The sequence below is a fragment of the Felis catus genome, chromosome C1, assembly GCF_018350175.1.
Source record: "Felis catus isolate Fca126 chromosome C1, F.catus_Fca126_mat1.0, whole genome shotgun sequence".
Lineage (NCBI taxonomy): Eukaryota > Metazoa > Chordata > Mammalia > Carnivora > Felidae > Felis > Felis catus.
Window position 1 is genome coordinate 9,596,422 of NC_058375.1, and position 21,401 is coordinate 9,617,822.

The 21,401-nt window shown below is 46.6% G+C and overlaps 1 protein-coding gene and 2 long non-coding RNA genes across 7 annotated transcripts in view; 2 read left to right on the plus strand and 1 right to left on the minus strand.

Annotated features, from left to right (window-relative positions):
- The first annotated feature begins 477 nt into the window (after window positions 1-477).
- Window positions 478-21,401, plus strand: part of PDPN (podoplanin) — a 29,668-nt gene continuing 8,744 nt past the window's right edge. The window contains exons 1-2 of one of the 3 annotated variants that reach the window (XM_006934300.5): window positions 478-814; window positions 19,932-20,068. In XM_006934300.5, coding sequence (XP_006934362.1) covers window positions 748-814; window positions 19,932-20,068 — 204 coding nt within the window. In that variant the 5' untranslated portion in view covers window positions 478-747. Of the gene's footprint in view, window positions 815-5,578; window positions 6,028-19,931; window positions 20,069-21,401 lie in introns of those variants that run through there. The other 2 variants (XM_006934301.4, XM_045035119.1) reach the window with 2 other exon arrangements.
- LOC123379475 lies at window positions 11,617-13,565 on the plus strand. Its single transcript, XR_006583924.1, has 2 exons — window positions 11,617-12,848; window positions 13,112-13,565. It is a non-coding gene; the product is annotated as an uncharacterized LOC123379475 (long non-coding RNA).
- LOC109502093 overlaps window positions 14,112-21,401 on the minus strand; it is a 42,688-nt gene continuing 35,398 nt past the window's right edge. For 2 of the 3 annotated variants that reach the window (XR_002160471.2, XR_002160472.2), the window contains one exon: window positions 14,112-14,944. This is a non-coding gene — a long non-coding RNA (uncharacterized LOC109502093). The remainder of the gene's footprint in view (window positions 14,945-21,401) is intronic. The other variant, XR_002160473.2, reaches the window with a different exon arrangement.

Below are 21,401 nucleotides of genomic sequence, written 5' to 3' on the forward strand. Positions count from 1 at the left end.
CAGGACCCCAGAGCCCACCTGCTCAGGTCCCCCAGACAAGGCACGATCCACCAGCCCGATCCGCCTCCGGGCCCACCCAGATGAGGACCGCCACTTTTGAAGAAAGCCGTCAAATTCAATATTTGCAAGAACAATCCCATGCTTGGTTCTAAAATTATTGGCCACACAAGGAAGAGTTTACTCCTCCTAACAAGAAAAACGTAGGCTTGTGCCTTACTCCGAAAACAAAACAAAGCAAAAAAAACCAAAAAACAAAAAAAACCCCACAATAATAAAATAAAATGTTTTAAAAACTAAATTGCTCACTGCCTGCGGCCCCTTTCCCTCCTGTTGGGGCTCAGGGCCCTCCACAAGCCCTGGCAGCCCCCCACAGCTGCAGCCCTGTAACTTTAAACCTGGCCTGAGGTCATCGCTTTCGTGCTAGCCAAACAGAGGCAGAGGGCGGTCCTAGTGAGCCCTGGACTGGGACCACCTTAGGGCCAGCTGCTCCCCGCCCTCCTCGGGAGAGATAAATGCTGACTCCGCTCTCACTCTCTGCAAAGTTTCCAACTGCAAAGTTTGCTCCTCCGCTGCTGTGGGGGAAGGAAGCTCGGGGACCCCTCCCGCGCTGAGGCTTTTGCTCCCCGCCTTCCAGCCCCTACTCTCTGGTTCCACTGGGCGAGGGCCTCTGGCTGCAGGGCTTTTTAATCTTCCCCTGGCACAGACACCAGCTGCACGGGCCCCAAAGAGGACCAGTCAACCAAGAAGATGTGGAAGGTGCCGGTTCTACTCTTGGTTTTGGGAAGCGCCTGGCTCTGGATCCCGGCAGGAGGAGGTAAGACCCAGCAGAACGGCTCCGGCAGGGTGGGGACGAGTGCGAGCTGGGACTTGCTGGAATGCCTGGGCCTGGTATTTGAAGTTGCCCAGGAGAGCAGAGGGGAGCTGGGAGTGTGCGTGTGCCCGCGAGGCTGGAGGATCCCGGGAAGGAGAGACGGTGGCTTAGCTGGTGCCAAGTCCCCACAGCAATGGCTGAGCAGGGTGCGAGGAGGAGACCCCGCATCCACGAGCAGCAGGGGTGGGGAGCAGAGAGGGATGTCCCTGCAGGGCAGGCCACCTCCTGCCCACCCCCTGCTCAGCTCATGAGACCTAGGGTAGAAGGCTAGAAGCAAGGAGCCTTCCCCTGGCTGGGCTGCGCTTTCCTATAGGGCTGTGCATGGGAAGAATGCACATGGCCTCAGAAGAAGTTGGCCCTGGGTATCAGGAGGCACACTAAGCAGTACTGGGGTGGGGAGGACTCCCCTGTGCGGCGATGGTCTCCCTCTGGTGGCCGCCTGGTCTTACACCCCGGGGACCCCCATCATTGGCATTATCTGGAAGAGGCGTCAGTTCTCCTCCGTGCAGAGGATGCTGCTTGTAGCAGGACTGAGCGGAGGGCTCCTGAGTAGCGTGGGGCAGTGGAGGACTGTTGTGAGCCTTGAGGCATAAGCTGGTTTGGGGCCCTGTGTTGAACTTGGCCAACACCAATGACCGAGTGAGTGTTTGGTGTCTCCTTGGACTTTAACTGCATTAGATCTGCTGGTGGGGGCTGCACCTGCCCGCCAGCTATGCCTCCCCCCCACCTTCCCTCTTCGGACTCTTCCATCCACTTTATTTTTATCTGTTTCCCCGCATAGAATATAAGCTCTGGAGAACAGAGCTCTGTCCTAGTCTCGATCCCTAGGGCCAAAACCATATCTGGCACGAAGTAGCTGCTCACTAAATCCTGGCTGGAGGAGCTGTAAGCTCACTCGTGATCTTTGGAGTTGGAGGTTGCTGAAAGGTAAACTCTTGTATTTTCCAAATGGAGGCTACAGGAAGGTCTCCTACCAGAAAAAAAATCCTTCTGGGAGGGAGTGGCTGGTGGGAGGGTGGACCTCACCTAGGCAGCTATAATTCCGCGCGAAGACAATAATACCCAGCCCCGGGGAAATTATACAGGGTGTACTACTCTGTGCCAGGCCGTCTGCTTCAGAGAGACTTGAGCAACTGTTTTTACAGGGCCGTGGGCTATTCATGGCAGGTCCTATCTTTGGAACTTCTCTTTCCACTGGAACATACACAGCTCTGCCCTTCACTTAGTTTCCCTTTTGGCGACACAGTGTGCAGAGGATGCCATTTCGTGCTCCCCCAGGCCAAGGTGTGGGACACCCCCAAACTGAGCCTCATCCCAATTTAGCTAAGGGAAGGCAACAGCCGGGCAGCATCCTCTGTTTCCTCCTAGGAAAGGGTTGGCTGTAATTATCCTTACGCCAGTTTTTGAATGTCAGAGGTGCTTTAAAGGAGGGGTTTGCCCGAGGCGTGAACCTGACTTAGGCCTCTGTAAACCTTGTCTGAAAAAAAAAAAAAAAAAAAGAAAGAAGGAAAGAAAAGAAAAAAAAAAAAAAGAAAGAAAACAAAGCAAAAAAACTACCAGCACAGTCGGTACTAGAAAATCTGTTAACGGCAGACACCCCCCACCTTCCACCCCCCCTCCCCACCCCCACACACCCCCCCCTCCTGCCCCAAGCTGTGTGTGGACACTGAATTGCTGGGCTGCCTTCGAGCAGCTGAGGCCCAGGAGGGGTTTTGTCTGAGGATAATGACTGAGGCGATGTGAATATGGATGAATAACTTCATTGAGCTGAGCTATTGTGGGTCCTGTTGCGGAGTTGGGCCGGGGGTAATTATGGGGATGAATTTTATTATCCTTCTCACAGGATCCTACTCCCTACGGGGTTTCCCTCCTCTGCTGTATGATCTGGTTCAGTTTTGTACTCTGGTCCTATGCGTCGTCGTCTTTGGAGCTGAGTGGCTCCAGAGGAAAACCGTTGTCCGCACATCTGGCCTTCTCCTGGATCGTCAGGCCCCGCCCTCACTCTGAACTTTCATACAAAACACGTACTCCGGGGCCCATCCGGTATGGTTTCTTTTGTAAAATTCTGCAGGCTGCTGCTCGCTACAGACCCACATGTGATTTTTCCGGGACCAATCCACCCAGGATTAATCATGCGGTGAACAAATTTCCCTGTGATTTCCCCGAAACTCTTGGCAGTGAGTTTCAGAGGCCCTGAGACCTTCATGAGTTGCTGAGAGTTTCTGTTCACTTAAAGACATCTATCAAGCATTTAATAAACACCAGGTCTGTTAGAGTCTTCGCGAGGGAAGTCTATCCCTTACACTGGTGTGTGAGATCCAAAATAGCATTTAATGGAAAGAAAAAAAAATTTTTTTTTAATTTTTTTTTCAACGTTTATTTATTTTTGAGACAGAGACAGAGCATGAACAGGGGAGGGGCAGAGAGAGAGGGAGACACAGAATCAGAAACAGGCTCCGAGTCATCAGCCCAGAGCCCGACGCGGGGCTCGAACTCACGGACCGCGAGATCGTGACCTGGCTGAAGCCGGACGCTTAACCGACTGCGCCACCCAGGCGCCCCGAAAAAAAAATTTTTTTTAAGAAGGATCCAGGTGAGAGAAGGCTAAGTCAGAACTTGGTGGATAAGGCAGGACCCTGGCTGAGCGGAGGTATACGACTCCTTCTCTCTTTCTCTGGCCTCTAAAATGAGTGGTCCATGAGTAACTCTCTACCAAAGAATTGTAAAGCCCCCAAACCTTGGCGTGACAGTGAGTGGTCTGGCCAAGTGGGGAGGACACCACCTCTCTCCCATTTCCACCCCCGCCACGTGCTAGGAATGTCACAGTTCCCTCATTTAACCATGGCAACTCCTTAAATTATACATCACTATCTTCAGAATATGCCAGAACTGGGTTTCAGAGATGGGTCTAACTCCAAACCCCAGGCTCTCTTCACTACATTACAAAACCACATAAGAACCAAAAGTTGAACTTGAAATTGAAGGTTTATGTCATTTTAAGCTCCTTAAACATGAATATATATATAATATTATAATATAATATAAATAAATATAAATATATATTTTATATATAAATATATAAATATAAATAATTATATAATTTTAATAATGATATACATTTAAATTTAAATAGTTTATATATTATATAATTTATATAATTTAAATATATAAATATACAAATATACACATATATAAATATAAATAATTTATATAATCATAATTTGTATAATTATATAAAAATAGATAAATATATAAATATAAATAATATAATATTATAATATATATAAAGGTATAAAAAGTCCTTTACACTAAATACTTGCTATAATATTCCCATAAGGATGAAGACACCACAGTACGTTGAAACAGGATTCATTAATTCCTTCCCCGAATGGTAATCGAGCATCTCCTGAGTGCTTGGTACAGGGCCAGGTACTGGATTTGAGCTGTGAGCACTTTTGGGAGAGGCACACCTAACATTACAAAGCATTCCCTGAAGTCTTCACCAGCAGAGCAACAGACCTGTGCTTTAAATTCCACTGGCTTATCTGAATATTTGTCATATTTCGGGCTCCAAGAACAGGCATGCCAGGTTACAACTTGTGGAAATGTTTCAGGGGAAGATGTGGAGAGACAAAAGACCCAAATGCCCAGCACTACCCTGGTGAAACTCATTTGAATAATCTGAATAAGAGCCTGCAAGGCTCTCGAAGGAAGCCATGCCATTCCTGCCACCCTGAAACCCCTCCGGGAAACCCCCAGCGTGAGCGATTTGTTGGAAGAGAATCAAATGACTGGGGGCACGGGGTGGGGAGCCCTCCTACAGCCAAGTCAACAGTTACCAAGATAAGTCTTGATAGATTCCCATGGGGGGGGGGGGGGGAAGATAAGAAATGAAGCAACCTCGATTGAAATTTTGAATCCGTTCCCTACTGATTTCTTAAAACTTTGGGGGGAAAGAAAGAGATCAGGCATTTGATCCGAGGGCTACAGGATAGAGCCAGGTTAGGGAACAGCTGGAATTCTGCCAACTTCATGCAAGTGGGGAAAATGAGGTGACAGCTTCTTTCCTCCTTGCCCCACTCCAGGGCCCATCAACCACTGGTGCCTGGTGGGGGGACCAGTCCAAGGCAAGAATTCCCTCGGGCATCACACATAGGGGTGGGCAGGCTCTCCCTCCTTTTTGTCTGGCTGGGTGCCTTTGCCTGGGGAACTGCTCAGAGGAGGTGGGTTTGCCCTCCGAGGGGAATCACGCTGAGTCCAGAAGGAAGTCTGCAGATCTGAGCACCTCATTCACTTAGTTGTCTGGGGAGCTTGCAGACTGAAATTGTTTGGGGCAACACTCAATTTCATGCAGGGGGTGGGGGGAAATCAACAAAAGGATAATCATCTTTCTGGAGGATGATGGGCTCTCCACCAGGGTCCAGGGGGATAGAGCTGCCAATGCCCCAGGCAGTGGAGAGAGTATCACTGAACATAGGGGGTAATGAATGACATTGACATTGTTAACGTGTACAGCATGCAAAGTACCGTCAATTACACAGACAACAGATAGGAAGCAGAGAAGGGGTGCTAGAAGATGTGATGAGAATGCAGTATTTTCCTGCAATTCATTACAATGTCTCTATCCAGGAGAATAAGACGCAACTTAGCATTGAAGGCTGTTATCAATAAATAGTGTCCTGCCTGAGGAAGAAGGTGTCAGTTTGCTGAGAATCTAGAAAGGGAGAGAAAAGTGATGAGGATTTGATGACGGTAAACCCGCCCTACCCAAGGAATTCATTTATTTACCAAGTACATATTGAGTGACTGCTTTGTGAGTCAGGCAAGGCACATGTAATCCCTGTTTACAGCTAGTATGCAAGAGATCCTATCTGGTGGCCATGGGTGTTCTGATCTCAGTCACAGTGACTGTTCTATGGTGAATCAGGGACCTCTGTTCCATCACAGTCTGGAAATGTACTCCACCCAAGAGCCCCCACCCTTTGCCTTTGTTTTATACACACCGAACAGCATCCCAGGTAGTTCACTCCTGAGAAGGGCATGATGTGTATGGTGTTGGAAAGCTGTCTCCTGTTGGAAATGAACTATTTGGTTTCCTGGCCTCTTGTGAATTTGGCTGATGGGAAACAGTATCATCTGAGTTGGATCACCCCATAGTAAGATTAAATTTCTGGATCTATAAAGCCAAGGGAACTGGATTCTGGTTGGGTGGTGGTAACAGCAGTAACTATGTAATAGCAGCTAACCTCTACTGGGTGCTTAGCAATTTCCAGCACTCTCCAAGCCCTGCTTCATTTAATCTGTGCAGCAGACCTACAAGGTAAGAACTATTTGCATTTCATAGGCCAGTGAAGAGGCTCAGAGAGGTTCAGTTACTTACACACACAGGCAGGTAGTAAATAGCAAAGGTGAGACTTGAATCCAGGCAGCCCAAGCCCAGAACCCATGCTCCTAACCACTCAACGCGACAGCCACCCATACTTGGGCTCAAGGCTTCCAAGGACACCCAGAAAATCAGCCAATTGGTTTCTTCAAGTACCCTTACAGTAACAACATCACCTGGTATTTGTTAGATGCATATTTCAGATTGAAGAGCTAGCTGGCGTTGGGGTACCAAACTGAAGGTCATGGTCCTGCCCCTTTACATATTTATAGGACACACATGTTATTAAGAACTTAAGAGCTAAGGGTGGCTCAGTTGGTTAAGCCTCCGGCTCCAGCTCAGGTCATGATCTTGTGGTTCACGAGTTCGAGCCCTGTGCTGACAGCTCAGAGCCTGGAGCCCGCTTCGGATTCTGTGTCTCCCTCTCTCTGCCCCTCATCCGCTTGTACTCTGTCTCTCAAAAATAAATAAAAACATATTTAAAAAATAAAAAAAAAACACTTTTAAGAGTGAAAGAAGGAACACGAAGCGGGATCGCAGCTCACAGAGAGAAGCAAGACAAGTGGGTGTGGTGTAAGCGTAAAAAGAACATACAAGACAACATGAAACAGCATGTCCTGAGCAGCACAAACCATTACGTGCTCAGAGTTTGGAGATGAGATTCTTGTGGTTGTCAACAGTTGGAAAAAAAAAACCATATGGGGCAGATGGGAATTGATGTTGACTGTGAAAAATGGTAGGATTGGCCGGACAAGGTGGCAGAGAAGGGCAGTCCAGGCAGGAGAGACTGCTTGAGCAAATGCACGGGAGTTGGAACAACCTGGAGTTGGTGTGGGAAGATGCATGGAGGCTCACTGGTGTTGGAGGAAGGGAAGTCAGGGGGAAGGACGAACCCCTGATGAGTGAGAGAGTTGGACCTTTTTTTGTAGGCAATAGGCAGTAACTGCAAATGGGAGTGAGGTGGGCCATGAATTAGCAGTTGTCAGAAAAAAAAATGATGACAGGAACCATATGGGATTGAATCTAGTTTATGGGACCAGTGGGGTGGGGTGGGATGGGGGGGTCAGGAGATAAGAGACTAAGTGTGATGACAACAGAATGGGGGGGGGTAAGGTCAGATTTGGGGGAATCAGAGCCAGCTACTGACTTGTAGCTCAGTATTTCCTGATTTCTTACTCTTCCCTCATTTCCTGCGTTCTTACTATTCGCCTCTTAACCACACAACACTATTTACATTTTTTTATACATAGGTAACTCACAGATCATAAAATTAACCCTTTCCAGTTGAAGAGTCAGGGGCACCTGGCTGGCTCAGTCGGTGGAGCGTGTGACTCTTAGGGTTGTGAGGTTGAGCCCCACGTTGGGTATAGAGATTATTTAAAAATAAAATCATAATGGGGCACATAGGTGGTTCAGTTGGTTAAGCGTCCAGCTTCGGCTCAGGTCATGATCTCCTGGCTTATGAGTTCGAGCCCCGCATCGGGCTCTGTGCTGACAGCTGGGAGCCTGGAGCCTGCTTCGGATTCTGTCTCCCTCGCTCTCTGCCCCTCCCCTGCTCATGCTCTGTCTTTCTCTCTCTCTCTCTCTCAAGAATTAAAAAAAAAAACAAAACATTAAAAATAAAATCATAAATAAATAAAATAATCAAACCCTTAGGAATTTCTCCCGTCCCCCCACCCCCACCCCCTGCAACCACTGATCTGTTTTTTAGGCCTATAGATTTGCCTACTCTAGGTATTTCATATAAATGCAATTGTACACTATGTGGCTTTTTGTGCCTGGCTTCTTTTCATTTAGCATGATTTCAAAAGTTCATTCCTGTTGTGGTGTGTGTGTCTCAGAATTTTATTAATTTTTTGTGGCTGAATAATGCTCCATTGTACAGATATACCGTCTGTTACATATCCACTCATCAGTTGCTGGACACTTGGGTCGCTTCCGCTCTGGGGCTAGAATGAATAATATTGCTGTGGACATTCGTGCACAAATCTTTATGTGGATGTGCTTTCATGTCTCTCAGGGATATACCTAGGAGTAGAATTGCCCGGTCATATGGTAACTCTATGTTGAACTTTTTAAGGAACTGCAAACTGTTTTCTAAGTGGCCGCATCATTTTACATTCCTACCAGCGATGCAGAAGGGTTCCAATTTTTCCAATCCTTAGCAGCACTTGTTATTTTCGGTTTTTTGTTTGTTTCATTTCATTTATTGATGGAAGCCATCCTAATGGGTATGAAGTGGTATCTCATTGTGATTTTGATTGACTAACGATGTTTAGCATCTTTTCATGCACTTGCTGGCCATTAACCTATCTTCCTTTGGAGCAATGTCTATTGAAATCCTTTTCCCATTTTAAAATTGAGTTGTCTTTTTATTGTTGAATTCTTTTTAAAACATGTTTATTTATTTTGAGAGAAAGAGAGCATACGCACACACGTGAACAGGGGAGGGGCAGAGAGAGAGGGAGAGAAAGAATCCCAAGCAGGCACCATGTTCAACGTGGAGCCCAACTCAGGGCTTGATCCCACAATGACCTGGTATCATGGTATCATGACCTGAGCTGAAATCAAGAGTCAAACAGTCAACTGACTGAGCTGGTATCATGGTATCATGACCTGAGCTGAAATCGAGAGTCAAACAGTCAACTGACTGAGCCACCCAGGCATCCCTGTTGAATTCTTTATACATTCTGGATACTAGACATTTATCAGACATATGAATCGCAAATATCCTTCCCATTCAATTTCTTGATGGTGTCCATTGAAGCACAAGTTTTAAAATTTGTGATGCAGTCCCATTTATCTCACTTTTCTTTTATTGCTTATGTTGTTGGTGTCATATCTAAAAACCCATTGCTTCATCCAAGGTCACAGAGGTTTACTCTTATTTTTACCTCCAATAGTTGCATAGTTTAAGATCTTAAATTTAGGGTTTTGGCTCATTTGGAGTTACTTTTTATATGTGATACGAAGTAGAGATCCTACTCTGTTCTTTTGCATGTGGCTGTCCAGATGTCCCAGAACCATTTGTTGAAAAGGCAATTCTTTCCCCCATTGAGTTACTCAGGCACCTTTGTCAAAAATCAATTGACCATAAATGGATGGATTTCTTTCTGGACCCTCAATTCTACTCCATTGTTGTGTACATCTGTCCTTACGCCCATGCCACACAGTTTTGGCAAACTGCCTTGCAGTTTGGTAGTAAGTTTTGAAGTTGAGAAGTGTGAGTCTGCCTCCTTTGATTTTTTTTTTCAAGATTGCTTTGACTATTCTTATCACTGTATTTTAGTTACTTGTATACACCTCTTGCCCGTTAGAGAAGAGAGCAGGAGCCATGCCTTACTCAGCACTTAAAAGAACGTATGGTTGGTGCATCGTAAACATTTGTCAGGAGGAAGAGGGAGGAAACACAGTGATCCAAACTTTGGGCAGAAATGACAAGGAGGCAGGTGATAGAAATACAAAAAAAGCAGGTTGGAGGGATGATAAGTTTGGAACCAATGTTATAAGAAGGAGTTCAAGTTTGTGTACTCTGTTTTAGACGCAGTGACTTTGAGGTAATAGTAGGACATCCAGTTTGATGTATCTGATGGGTACCTGGGGAGATCATCAAAATGGCATCAGAAATAAACCCTCGACATACAGTTTGCTGCCTGAACTCCTCCCCATTCATCAGAACAAGGGGAGAAAGGTGGCAAGGAGGGTCAGAAGAGATTGTCCCCCCCTACCAGCTGAGAACAATTATTTTTAATAATCTACCGAAGCACACTTCAGACTCCCCAGCCAGGCTCAGGATCAAGGCCGAGGGCAGCTAATGGAAACACAGCCACATTCTGCACATTCCTGCAAGGCCTCATCCTCCTGGCTGCACAGCTGGGCTGTCTGCAAGCTGCATGGGTAGATGGTGAGGTCAGATCTAAAGGGGCTTCTCTTTTTACTCTTGCAAAATCAGGGCTTGCTCAGCTGACAGCCTTGAATGAATCAGAAGCTCAGTTTCTGAGCAGATGGCGAGTGTTTCCCCAATGGTCCACCACGCGGTTGAGATGCACTGCTCCGGGGCATGACTTCTAAAGCAGGCTTTTTAGTCATTTGGCTTTTCAAGTACTCAACAGTCCTCACTATGAGGTGGCCTTTCTAACGGGACGCCAGACCCAGCTAGTTCCAGAAAAGTTATTACGGAGGTGTTGATTCCAGTTTACCAAGCTGAACTCATTTCCTCTTTTACAGAGAACATTCTGCTCTTGGTCAACAGAGAAAACCTCTCCCCGGGCTGAGTAATCTTGGTTGAGGTTGTAACCAACAGCATCCAGTTTTAACGCTGGAGGAGTCCTGGGCCCTGTTTGTGGTGGGCTGGGGGGGGGGGGGCGGTGGTGAGTGGGTAAGTTGATATGTGAACACTGAAAAGGGGGGGATGGATATTCATGTATTCATTCAGCTCACAGAGGCCACACTGGTGGGTGGGAGGCTGCAAACCTCCAGCAGAAGGGGGTGTTGCCCTCAGGAAGCTTATAGATGCTAGCAGAGAAAAAGTAGCCAGTGTCAGTGTTATCCTGTGCTAGTTCAGAGGAATTACTTTCTCTTGTCACCTTGGGAAGGCTCTAAGGGAAGGAGTCTCGCACCGGGACCAGGTAGAAGAGTAGGTGGGGTTTAGATGACAGTGCAGTCAGAAGATGAAACTTCGGGTGCCCTTGGCATCCAGAAGCCCAGGGAGCTGCTTCAGTGCCACCCCAGTCCTTGCCACGTGAAGTAGAGGGAATATGAGGGGAGCTGCAGGAAACTAACCAGGATACATGGGGGCTGTGTGACACGGTGGCTCGAGTGGGGCTTGGAGTCTGACAGATCCGATGTCTAATCCCTGTGTCGCCACTTGCTGGCTACATGGGCAGTTTACTCTCAGGGTCACCGTCCTCAGCTTCAAAATGAGAATGACATTCGTTTGCAAGGCTTTTGTAAAGATCAGAAGAGAGTGCTGGGCACCACGGTTTGTACATTTTCCCCTAAATTCAAAAATAGCAGCCATTATTACAATACCTACCTCCTTGGAAGTGCAGACTGGTGCGGCCACTGTGGAAAACAGTGTGGAGGGTTCCTCAAAAAGTTAAAAACAGAACTGCCTTATGATCCCATAATTCCGCTCCTGGGTATTTATCCAAAGACAATGAAAACACTAATTCGAAAAGATACATGCACTACTATGTGTATTGCAACATTATTTACAATAGCCAAGATATGGAAGCAGCCCAAGGGTCCATCCATAGATGAATGGACAAAGAAGATGTGGTGTATATATGCAATGGAGTATTACTCAGCCCTAAAAAATGAAATCTTGCCATTTGCAACAACACGGATGGATCTAGAGAGTATAATGCTAAGTGAAATAAGTCAGAGAAAGAAAAATACCATGTGATTTCCCTCTTATGTAGGACTTAAGAAACAAAACAAAGAAAGAAACAAACCAAAAGACCCTTAACTATAAACTCAAAAAATTCTTAACTCTTAACTATACAGAACATATGGATGGTTGAGGGGAGGTAGGTGGGAAGATGGGTGAACTAAGTGAGAGAGATTAAGGGTACCCTTATCGTGAGGAGCACGGAGTAAGTATAGAATTATGAATCACTATATTGTACCCCTGAAGCTAATATAACACTATATGTTAATTACACCGGACTGAAAAATAAATAGAACAAAATACCTGCTTCTCAGATAGCCGTGGAGACTAACTGTGAAGACTTGTGAAGGGTACACAGTGGGTCTCAGCTGATCTTCCCCCATCAGGTGAGAGAAAGAAGGCAGGTGGCTGGGAGCCTGGTGTCACGTCTAATGGCCTGCATGTTCTGTTCTATTCACCTGCCAGTGACTGGGTGTGAGCCCTTGCTATGGAATTGAAAGATGAGTCCTCAGCCACATGGCCCCCTCTCCCTTCTTTTACTGCCCATGCTCAGCTACAGAGCTCTTCAGAATTCTGCCTCTTTTGGGGGCATTGTGGGGCCCCGTCTCCAAAGTCAAGGAACTCTGCTCCAAATCTTGATGTGTGGCATTTCTTCTGATTTCTTCAGAGGAACTAGTGATACCTGTGTGATCTCAGCCTTGACACGTCTCTCTTGAATTTCACGGGGGAGGCACGGGTCCCCAGTGCTAACAGTGGATGGTCACTCCTCGCCATTGGTCTGGGCCTGCAGGGACTGCCAGGGTGAGACACCGAGCGGCAGGCTGCTGCTCACCACAGATCGAACAGCAAAGCCACAGAGCTCATCCTCGGAGGGGCATTGTCCTATTTGCAGCCACGTTCGGGGGAAGGGGGAAGGTATTCAACAACTCTTGAGGGAAGCACAGTGGACAGTAGCAGGGTTTTGTCATGGAAGGGATAATTCAAAAGAAACGTCCTACTTGGGTGTCAGTGTTCTCTTTCCAACCGTTGGTCAACCAACATCTACGAAAGGCTTACCACGGTGCCAAGCACTGGGACTATGGGGCAGTGTGGACTTTAAGTAGCACTGTGCCACCTGGAGGAAAATCACCGTGGGATACCGAGTGGCAGGGCCAAGCCTTGAAGGAGCCGCCTAGATTTTCCATGGCCACACTTTTGATCCAGTAAGCACTTTACCAGGGTCCAAGGAGAGGGTGGCTTAGAGGGGGAACCCATTGCCACATCAGTGATTATACTGACCACAACCCAGTGTCTGCCAGGAGCTGAGCACAGGCGCACAGCTCCGCGTCAGCAAGTGGTTTTCAATATTCCAAGGAAAGGCTCCTTCACAAGGGTCAGAGGATGGGCTGGCCCGTAGGACGGGAGGAGTAACTCAAAAGATGTGGTGAATAAAAGCTAAGTCCTAACACCTTTCTTCTGGTTGCAGAAACTGAGGGAATAACATCAAACAGCTAAATTGGGGCCGTTTGAATGGAGATGAAGAAGCATATGAAGATCTGGGTATCTGGGGATCACTGTGGGTGGTCTGCAGGGTGCTAGAAATGTTGGAGGTTGGCACCTTGCCACAGCTCTGGGTGTGTTTCTTTTCAGGCTTCGGAGCACAGCATTGAGACATGATAGAAAAGTGATATGCGGAGGCCTATGTCTGGGCAAAGGAACAGAAGCAGGCTTTTTTTATTTTTTTTATTTTTTTTTGCCTTTGTTTTCTAAGTAGATGTTTTGACCTCTCTAAAAGCATTACTTAATCCTAAATGTAAGTAGGGAGTGGGGAATGCTAGAATTAATCGCTTAGTAATTACCCTACTGGGGAAACCCAGAATTTCCTAGGATGTAAGAAAAAAAAAAAAAAAGGGCATTCTATTTCTCAGTGGCCACGAAAACCACTCCCTGGCCACGTATTTCTCCATCTTCAAAGGCTTGTGCATTTAGACGCTGGAACAGCTCAACATGGTAGAACACACCAGGGACCACGAAAGACTGCCTTGATCTGTTGGCGAACGCCACAGGTTTTCTTTGAAAAACCCCGGGGCTAGCTCAGCGTGTGACTTCTTTATTGCTAAAATCAACTTTCCTGTTTCAAGATAAAATGCTGTGGAGGCCGCTTCTCCAGCTGTCTGCTTCTGAGGCTTCAGGTCAGCAGAAAGAGGGCAGCGGGAGCTTCTCCCTCCTGCGGACATGGCAACCAGACAGAGGCTCTTAAACTTGGGGAGGGGACTTCCGTGGCTCTCCTCACGAAACAAGGGGAAGTCCAGTAAAAGACTCAGCATCATACAGTCAGTACATCCATTCAGACTCCGAATGCTGTTTCTCAACGCAGCTGTCACAGATGCTAAAACGAATTCTTGGCTCCGATGTTTTGTGTTCATTTCTGATCGTTGGTGGGTGATGACTTCAGACACGTCCCGGCCATTACCTGTCTGTTTTTCTCCCCTTGCCCTGGTGCAAGCAGTGAGCCGCTCCTGCCGGGACAGCCGGGTAGCCCGAGTGGTCTCCCTGCCTCCGTCAGATCCCAGCACCACCCTCCACAGACCCCCGCCCCCACCCCCAGCGTTCACATGGCATTCCGACTCCAGTAACGTCATCTTCTGGCTTCCCCTCACACTCCGATTGAAAGGAAAATCCCACCCGACTGGCCCTCCACACCTCCTCAGTCTTGCTTCTTTCATCCAGCCCCACTGACCCCACTCTCTGTCTCTTCAGTGAGTGGTGCCGCGGGCTCACTCTCGGCTTCCGGGTTAATTAGACCGGCTCTTCCTGTCCACAGTTCACATGTTCATTCAACAAATACCTACTGGGTGTCTCCTGTGTACCAGATATTTTAGGCAAGGGGGGTACATTGAAGTAAACGGCCGTTATTGAGTTTATATTCTAGTGGGACAGCCAGGTAGTGGATATACAGCATGAGAGGTTGAGTACTGTGGTATATGTGTGAGGGTGTGTGGAGGGAGGGAATTTCACTTCGGTCATGGGAAAAGGACTCCCCGAGAAAGTGCCCTTTGAGGACAGATCTAAGGGGGTGGAAGAAAGCTATCTTGAGGTTTTCCTTGTTTGCTTGTTGGAAGTATCCCCCCACCACCGCCAATGGTACCCAAATCCATGAGAGAACTCACCTTGTTCACTCCTCTGTCTTCAGTGCCCAGAATGGGACCCAACACGTAGTAGATACACATGGACTATTTGGGGATATACAGGTGAGCCTTGGGAAGATTCCAGTCTTGATCATTGCTGCCGCCTTCATTTGCAGAGCAAGGGAGAGCTGCTGAAAGAGTCACACTCTTATAAAGCAGGTCACACCTTCCTTCTATACCACTTCTGAAAGCTTAGTCCTCGAAGGGACTCATTTGAGGAAGCTGAGATTCTGGTTCCTACACAAGTCAAACTGGAAGATTCTGACCAGATGGGATTTCATAAGAGGATGTGTGATGCCAGAGGAAACAGTTGCTTCTGACAACCAGGATTATAATTTATGAGAGGATGGGGGCTGAAGAGGAAGGACGTCAGGACCCAGGGTGGGGGGGCTGCGGGCTTTCTGGGCCACCGCCGGCCACAGTGGCACAAAGATGTCTTTTGTTGTGTTGGTTACTACACGGATGAGCTGTCACAACACATGGCTTTGTGTCTGCTCACCAACCAGGTGAACCAGGCAAATCATTTAATTTCCAGTGTTAGACAGTTATTCTGACACTTGTTGAAACAGGTGGAGGACTTTATTCAAGACTTATCCCAAGGGGGGTGAGAAATAGAGGTCAGCTCGAAATGCAGCAAAGGTAGCTGGGGGTTTATAAGCAAGGAGCGGAGTGTGGGGGGGGGGGGGCAGTGAATGGCCAATTATGGAGAAGACACATCAAGGGTAGGGGGTTCTTGCTAAACTGGCCTGACAGGATTCTTGCTCAAGGCAGGCCTACCACTTAGACATCAAAGGTGGGGGATGGGGAACTTGGTCAGTCGGGAGCTGATTTCAGACTCTTGTTGAAACAAGACTCTTGCGGGGCGCCTGGGTGGCTCAGTCGGTTAAGCGGCTCAGGTCATGATCTTGCGGTCCGTGAGTTCGAGCTCCGTGTCGGGTTCTGTGCTGACAGCTCGGAGCCTGGAGCCTGCTTCGGATTCTGTGTCTCCCTCTCTCTCTCTGACCCTCCCCCGTTCATGCTCTGTCTCTCTCTGTCTCAAAAATAAATAAATGTTAAAAAAAAAAAAAAAAAGAAAGAAAGAAACAAGACTCTTGCAAGGATGGGTAGGGACACCTAAGTAGAATTTGGTCAAGGGGAGATCTTTGTCGGCCTCACTTTCTTCATCTGATAAAGGGGACAATGATGCCAGTGCAACTCACCCACAAGGCCATTTTGGAATAAAGTCAGCCGAAAGATAATAAACAAACCCTACGTGGCTGCACAAATGTGGTGGGGGGCGGGGGGAGGGTGATGTTATAAAGCTGGGCCTCCCACGTTAAGTAGAACATGCAACTTGGAAAGACCTCGATGAACTTCTGTTGAAGTAGTCTACCCTTCCTCCTCACTCTCTACACCCCTACGCCCGTGGCGTTGAATTCATCCGGCAACGGTTAGCTGATATGAGGAGGAAGGCGGAGCCGGTGGTAAGGGGAGCACGGATTTCGGAATCGGTTCTGGAAAGAATCTGAAGACAGAGGGTGGCATGGAAGAAGGGGCAGATGGCAGTGCCCAAGCCACTGCAGCTGGTCCTTATACTGAAAGCTTCCTCCCATGACCGTGACATGGTACTTGAAAGAAGACCTTTGTGTCAGTGAGGGCTAGTTTTGAAGCAGGGGGAGAAGGAGAGTTTATTGGGACAACCGGCCCATCTTTCAGGGGAAATCAAATTGTATCCCCATTTTACATCATACTTCAAAAGAAGCACAAGGCAAATAGCAATATGAAGCCTAAGAACAAAACCATAAGGGCTCTGGGCTGACAGTGTGGAGCCGGCTTGGGGTTCTCTCTCCTTCTCTCTCTGCCCCTCCTCCACTTGCACACACGTGCACGCACTCTCTCTCTCAAAATAAATAAATAAACATTTTTGTTAAAAAGATAGTACCTTAAAAAAAAAAAAGAGTATATTCCTTCCAACAGGGGGCTCGAACTCATGACCCTGAGATCCAGATCTACCAACCGAGCCAAACAGGTGCCCCCAAAGGATGTATTCCTAAGGTATAAACAACACTTACAAAACTGTAAAAAAGATGAGCGCCATAAGAGAAAAATGGCCACAAGAGAAGATATTTTTAACGGCCAACAGATAAATGGAAGAACTCCCCACTTATCAGGAATGTCCATAAAACCAGAAGATTGAAAACACTTATTTAAAACATTTTGACCAAGAACTTGGGACTATTACTATTACAGTAGCAGCATGATTTACCTTGCACCTAAATTCTAAGATATTCTATTTTATTTTATTTTATTTTAAAAATTTTTTTTTAATGTTTATTTACTTTTGAGACAGAGAGAGACAGAGCACGAATGGGGGAGGGTCAGAGAGAGGGAGACACAGAATCTGAAACAGGCTCCAGGCTCTGAGCTGTCAGTACAGAGCCCGATGCGGGGCTCGAACTCATGGACCGTGAGATCATGACCTGAGCCAAAGTCGGCCACTTAACCGACTGAGCCACCCAGGCGCCCCTGAGATATTTTAAATGAAAGGCCCTCCCCTAACTGTATATAAACTAGAAGAATTCCTTTGGAGAGGTCGGGCTTCCATGCAAAGATAAAAGTGATCATAATTAGCACTTTCAAGCCAATAAACATCTCTTCAGTTCTTACTTGTTCTCAAGCTTAAGAACCTCAAGGTAAAATGGATTTATCACATCTTCTCATAGGTAATATAAAGTTTGGCCGAGCTCTTGAAAGAATAACACCTACGCACAAATTCCAAAGCAAATGGACGGGTTGCCACCGTCTTTGGAAACTTCCATTGATTCTGACCCCCAGGCTGGGTGAACCTGGGTGAGGCTGGAATCGTGAGATCATGAGGGTACACGGCAGCAGAACTGACCCTGTGATTGTACGTTCCTCGCTGTGCTTATATAAACAGCTGTGGGTATTGCCTGCGCACACACGTGTCTTAGGAGGAAAAAGAATCCGAGATGAAGGGCATCAAGACACGATTTGAATTTCACCGTTGAAGGGAAAGGGGCATCAATCGCTGGCTGGAAACGCGGCAGCTGGGCTGGTAGGAACTCTTCACCCAGGAAAGCCTTCCGCCAAAATAATACGAGGGACAATTGAATATCCCTTGTTAAAGATCAACTTTCCCATGGAGCAAAAAGAATGCCAGGGCAGTGAGACAAAAGCCATGCATCTTAATCATGAGTGTCATTCATAAAACGCCCTTTGTCTATTCAGGGCGATTTTAGTGCTTGGCTCTGTGGGCCAAGAATAGAAAAGAACAAGAAGGAATTTTTTATCAAGTTTACGCTTTCAATGAGCTGAACTTTCCATGAAAGAATTCAAACCAACTTCATTCAGTACTTGATTTTTTTTTTTTTTAAAGCAAGGGTGTTTTGTTTTGTAAAGTTGGAAGGTACCATATAGTAAATGGTTTTGCTAAGCAGCCTCCAGAAAACATTTGTAAAATTCATGATTTGTTAACTGTTCAAACCTGGAGGGGAAGAAAAGGGGTATAGGGGTGTGTGTGTGTGTGTGTGTGTGTGTGTGTGTGTGTGTGTGTGTGTGTTTAATAAGGACAACTTGCCTGGCAAAGGGATATCTCCCTCTTACATTCAACATTGGTCTACCACCAGAGTCATAAATCCTGGTGGGAGCCCATCGCTGGCCCCACCCCCACCCCAGCAAGCAGCCAGGAGGGGAGGCTACTTGCACGAAGGTATTCAGCTATTGCTAACTAGTGAAAGCCATTTCCGCCCCCCCCCCCCAGATGAAAAAATAAATGTATATGCTTAGGGGGCTCAACCAAAGCCATAGATAGGCAGCCCTGGATTAGGACTCCAGATGCAAAGAGAAGGCTCACAGAACAAGCGAATTTACTCTTGAGACTTTCTCCCTCTATGCATCAGCAAAGAAGCTATGATCAAATATTTATTAGCTGTGCCTTTGGCTGGGCTCTCTAAGCATAGGGAGAAATAAGGTATCTTAAGGCAAGGTCTGGATTGCTAACTTGAGCACTGCCTGGATACAAACATCAACTCTTTAATTACACAAAGAAGCCTCCAAGCACCCCAGCCCCTCTTGCTCCTAGGACGTGTGTTTGCTTAGTTTGCAACTGTATTTAGTCATGGAATTTCCAGAGCCACTCTGAGTATGGGGAGGGAGCCCGTGGCCAATGAGTCAGATTTTTAACTCATGAAAAGGGTTATTTGATGAGTTGAGGTGATGCCCTTGCTTGGTCGTGATTTAGTCTGGATCATTGAGACAGAGGTTAAAGAAAAGGCCACTGTTGTTATCTGTTCCACTCCCCCACCCCACCTTTGTGTGGAATTCAACCTGCTATCCCACCCCACCCATCCCCTGCTCCTCTGAAAACCTTTCTGGTTTGTACAACAGGGTCATTCATTCAATGTTAAAGCAGAAAAACCCCAGCCTGGGGCACCGAGGTCCCTCATTAGTTTAGCTCTCTGTGCACTAAGAATCCTATTGGCTACCTCAGCACGTTACATACATTACTATCTCCCATAGATAGTAACCTCAACTATAAACTAAGAAGTTGACCTCACCTATGAGGTCCGTGGTCAGAGGCAATGGTTCTCCTCATTCAAGGAGACAACAGTCTCAAAATTAAATGGAAAGCAAGCTTGATTTTTATGGATGGAGATCTCCTTCTGGACATTATGATTCAGAATGTTTAAGATAGAGCCTGCAAATTGGTATTTTTAGAAGTCTTTCCACGTGACTCTAATTAAAAATTTTTCCAGGTCTAAATGATATTCTAGCAACCCGAATGCATTCGTTCATTGTATGAAACGACACCAGGAAGAACCTGGTTCATTACTGAAAAGGCAAGGTCTATATCCCTCCTGTTACCGCAGTGGGGAAGGGCTGGCGGCTTCACCATTTTGTATTTTTATCTCCCTTTACCTTGCTATGGAGACAACCAGGTCCTTGTATGTAACAGAGGTACAGCAAGGAGAGTGGTTTGTGGTAAGCTGGAAAGATGACCCTCCCCCCAAAAACAATCCCCAAAAGAAATGGTAAAGAAAATAATCTGATTGTAGCTGGCCAGTTAGGTCTGCCCACACAATTTCTACCTTTAGCTCTGACCCAGTCTTTCTTTTTTAGCTAGCACGGCCCGGCCAGAAGATGACATTATGACACCAGGTGTGGAAGATGGCATGGTGACCCTAGGTGCAGAAGACAATGTGGTGACCACAGGTGCCGGTGCAGACCCTGAGGAGTCTACTGGCCCGACAGGTCTGGTGAGTGTCCCAGGAAGAGAGGAAGTTGCCCCACAGCCATGCAACCACATGCAAGGATACTTTATGACTGGCTTAGTTCACTTTGCATAGCGTCCTTAGGATTTATCCATGTTGTGTGCATGTGAGAATGTCCTTCGTTTTTTGTTTTGTTTTTTTTTTTAATTTTTTTTCAACGTTTTTTATTTATTTTTGGGACAGAGAGAGACAGAGCATGAACGGGGGAGGGGCAGAGAGAGAGGGAGACACAGAATCGGAAACAGGCTCCAGGCTCCGAGGCATCAGCCCAGAGCCTGACGCGGGGCTCGAACTCACGGACCGCGAGATCGTGACCTGGCTGAAGTCGGACGCTTAACCGACTGCGCCACCCAGGCGCCCCTGTCCTTCGTTTTCAAGGCTGATTATTATTCCATTGTATGTGTGTGCCACATTTTGTGCATCTGTTCATTGGTCAGTGGATGTTTGAGTTGCTTCCAACTCTTGGACCTTGTGAACAGTGCTGCTATGAAAAATGGATGTGGAAACACCTCTTCCAGATCTTGCTTTCAATCGGGTATACACCCAGAAGTGGGATTGATGGGTCATAAGGTAGTTCTATTTTTAATTTTTTTGGAGGAACCTCTATCTTGTTTTCCATAGCGGTTACACCATTTTACATCCCCGCCAACAGGATACAACGATTTCAGTTTCTCCACCTTCTTGCCAGTACGTTATTTACCATTCTTTTGACAGGAGTGAGGTGATCATCTCATGGTGGTTTTAATTTGCCTTTTTCTGATGTTTATGTTAAGACACTGAGCATCTTTCATATGCTTGTTGACCATTGTCTATCATTTCTGGGGAAAGGTCTGTGCGAGCCCTTCTGCCCATTTTGGAGTCAAGTTATTTGATTCTTTGTTGCTAAGTGGTAGGAGTTCTTTATACCCTTATCAGATATATTATTGGTAAATATTTTCTCCCATTCCACAGATTGCTTTTTTACTCTGTTGATTGTGTCTTACAATGCACGAAGTTTTTAAGTTTGATGGGGTCCCACTTATCTAATTTTGCTTTTGTTGCCTGTGCTGACGAGCTTATTTGTCCAATGCCACATTGGCATGAACTTTGAAGTCAACAGAATCACTTCTAAGTCACCTTCTGTTGCTTGTTAGCTGTCTGAGTTTGGGCATGTTGTCTAATCTCTCTTGGCCTCATCCAGACTATAGGACTAATATTAGGATTGACTTTAGAGGGTTGTTTGTGGAATAAGTGAGAAGGTATTTAAAAGGCTTAGTACATAGTAAGCTCTCAATAAAATTCAGTTATTACTCTAATTGGAGGAGGGAGGGCATTGAAA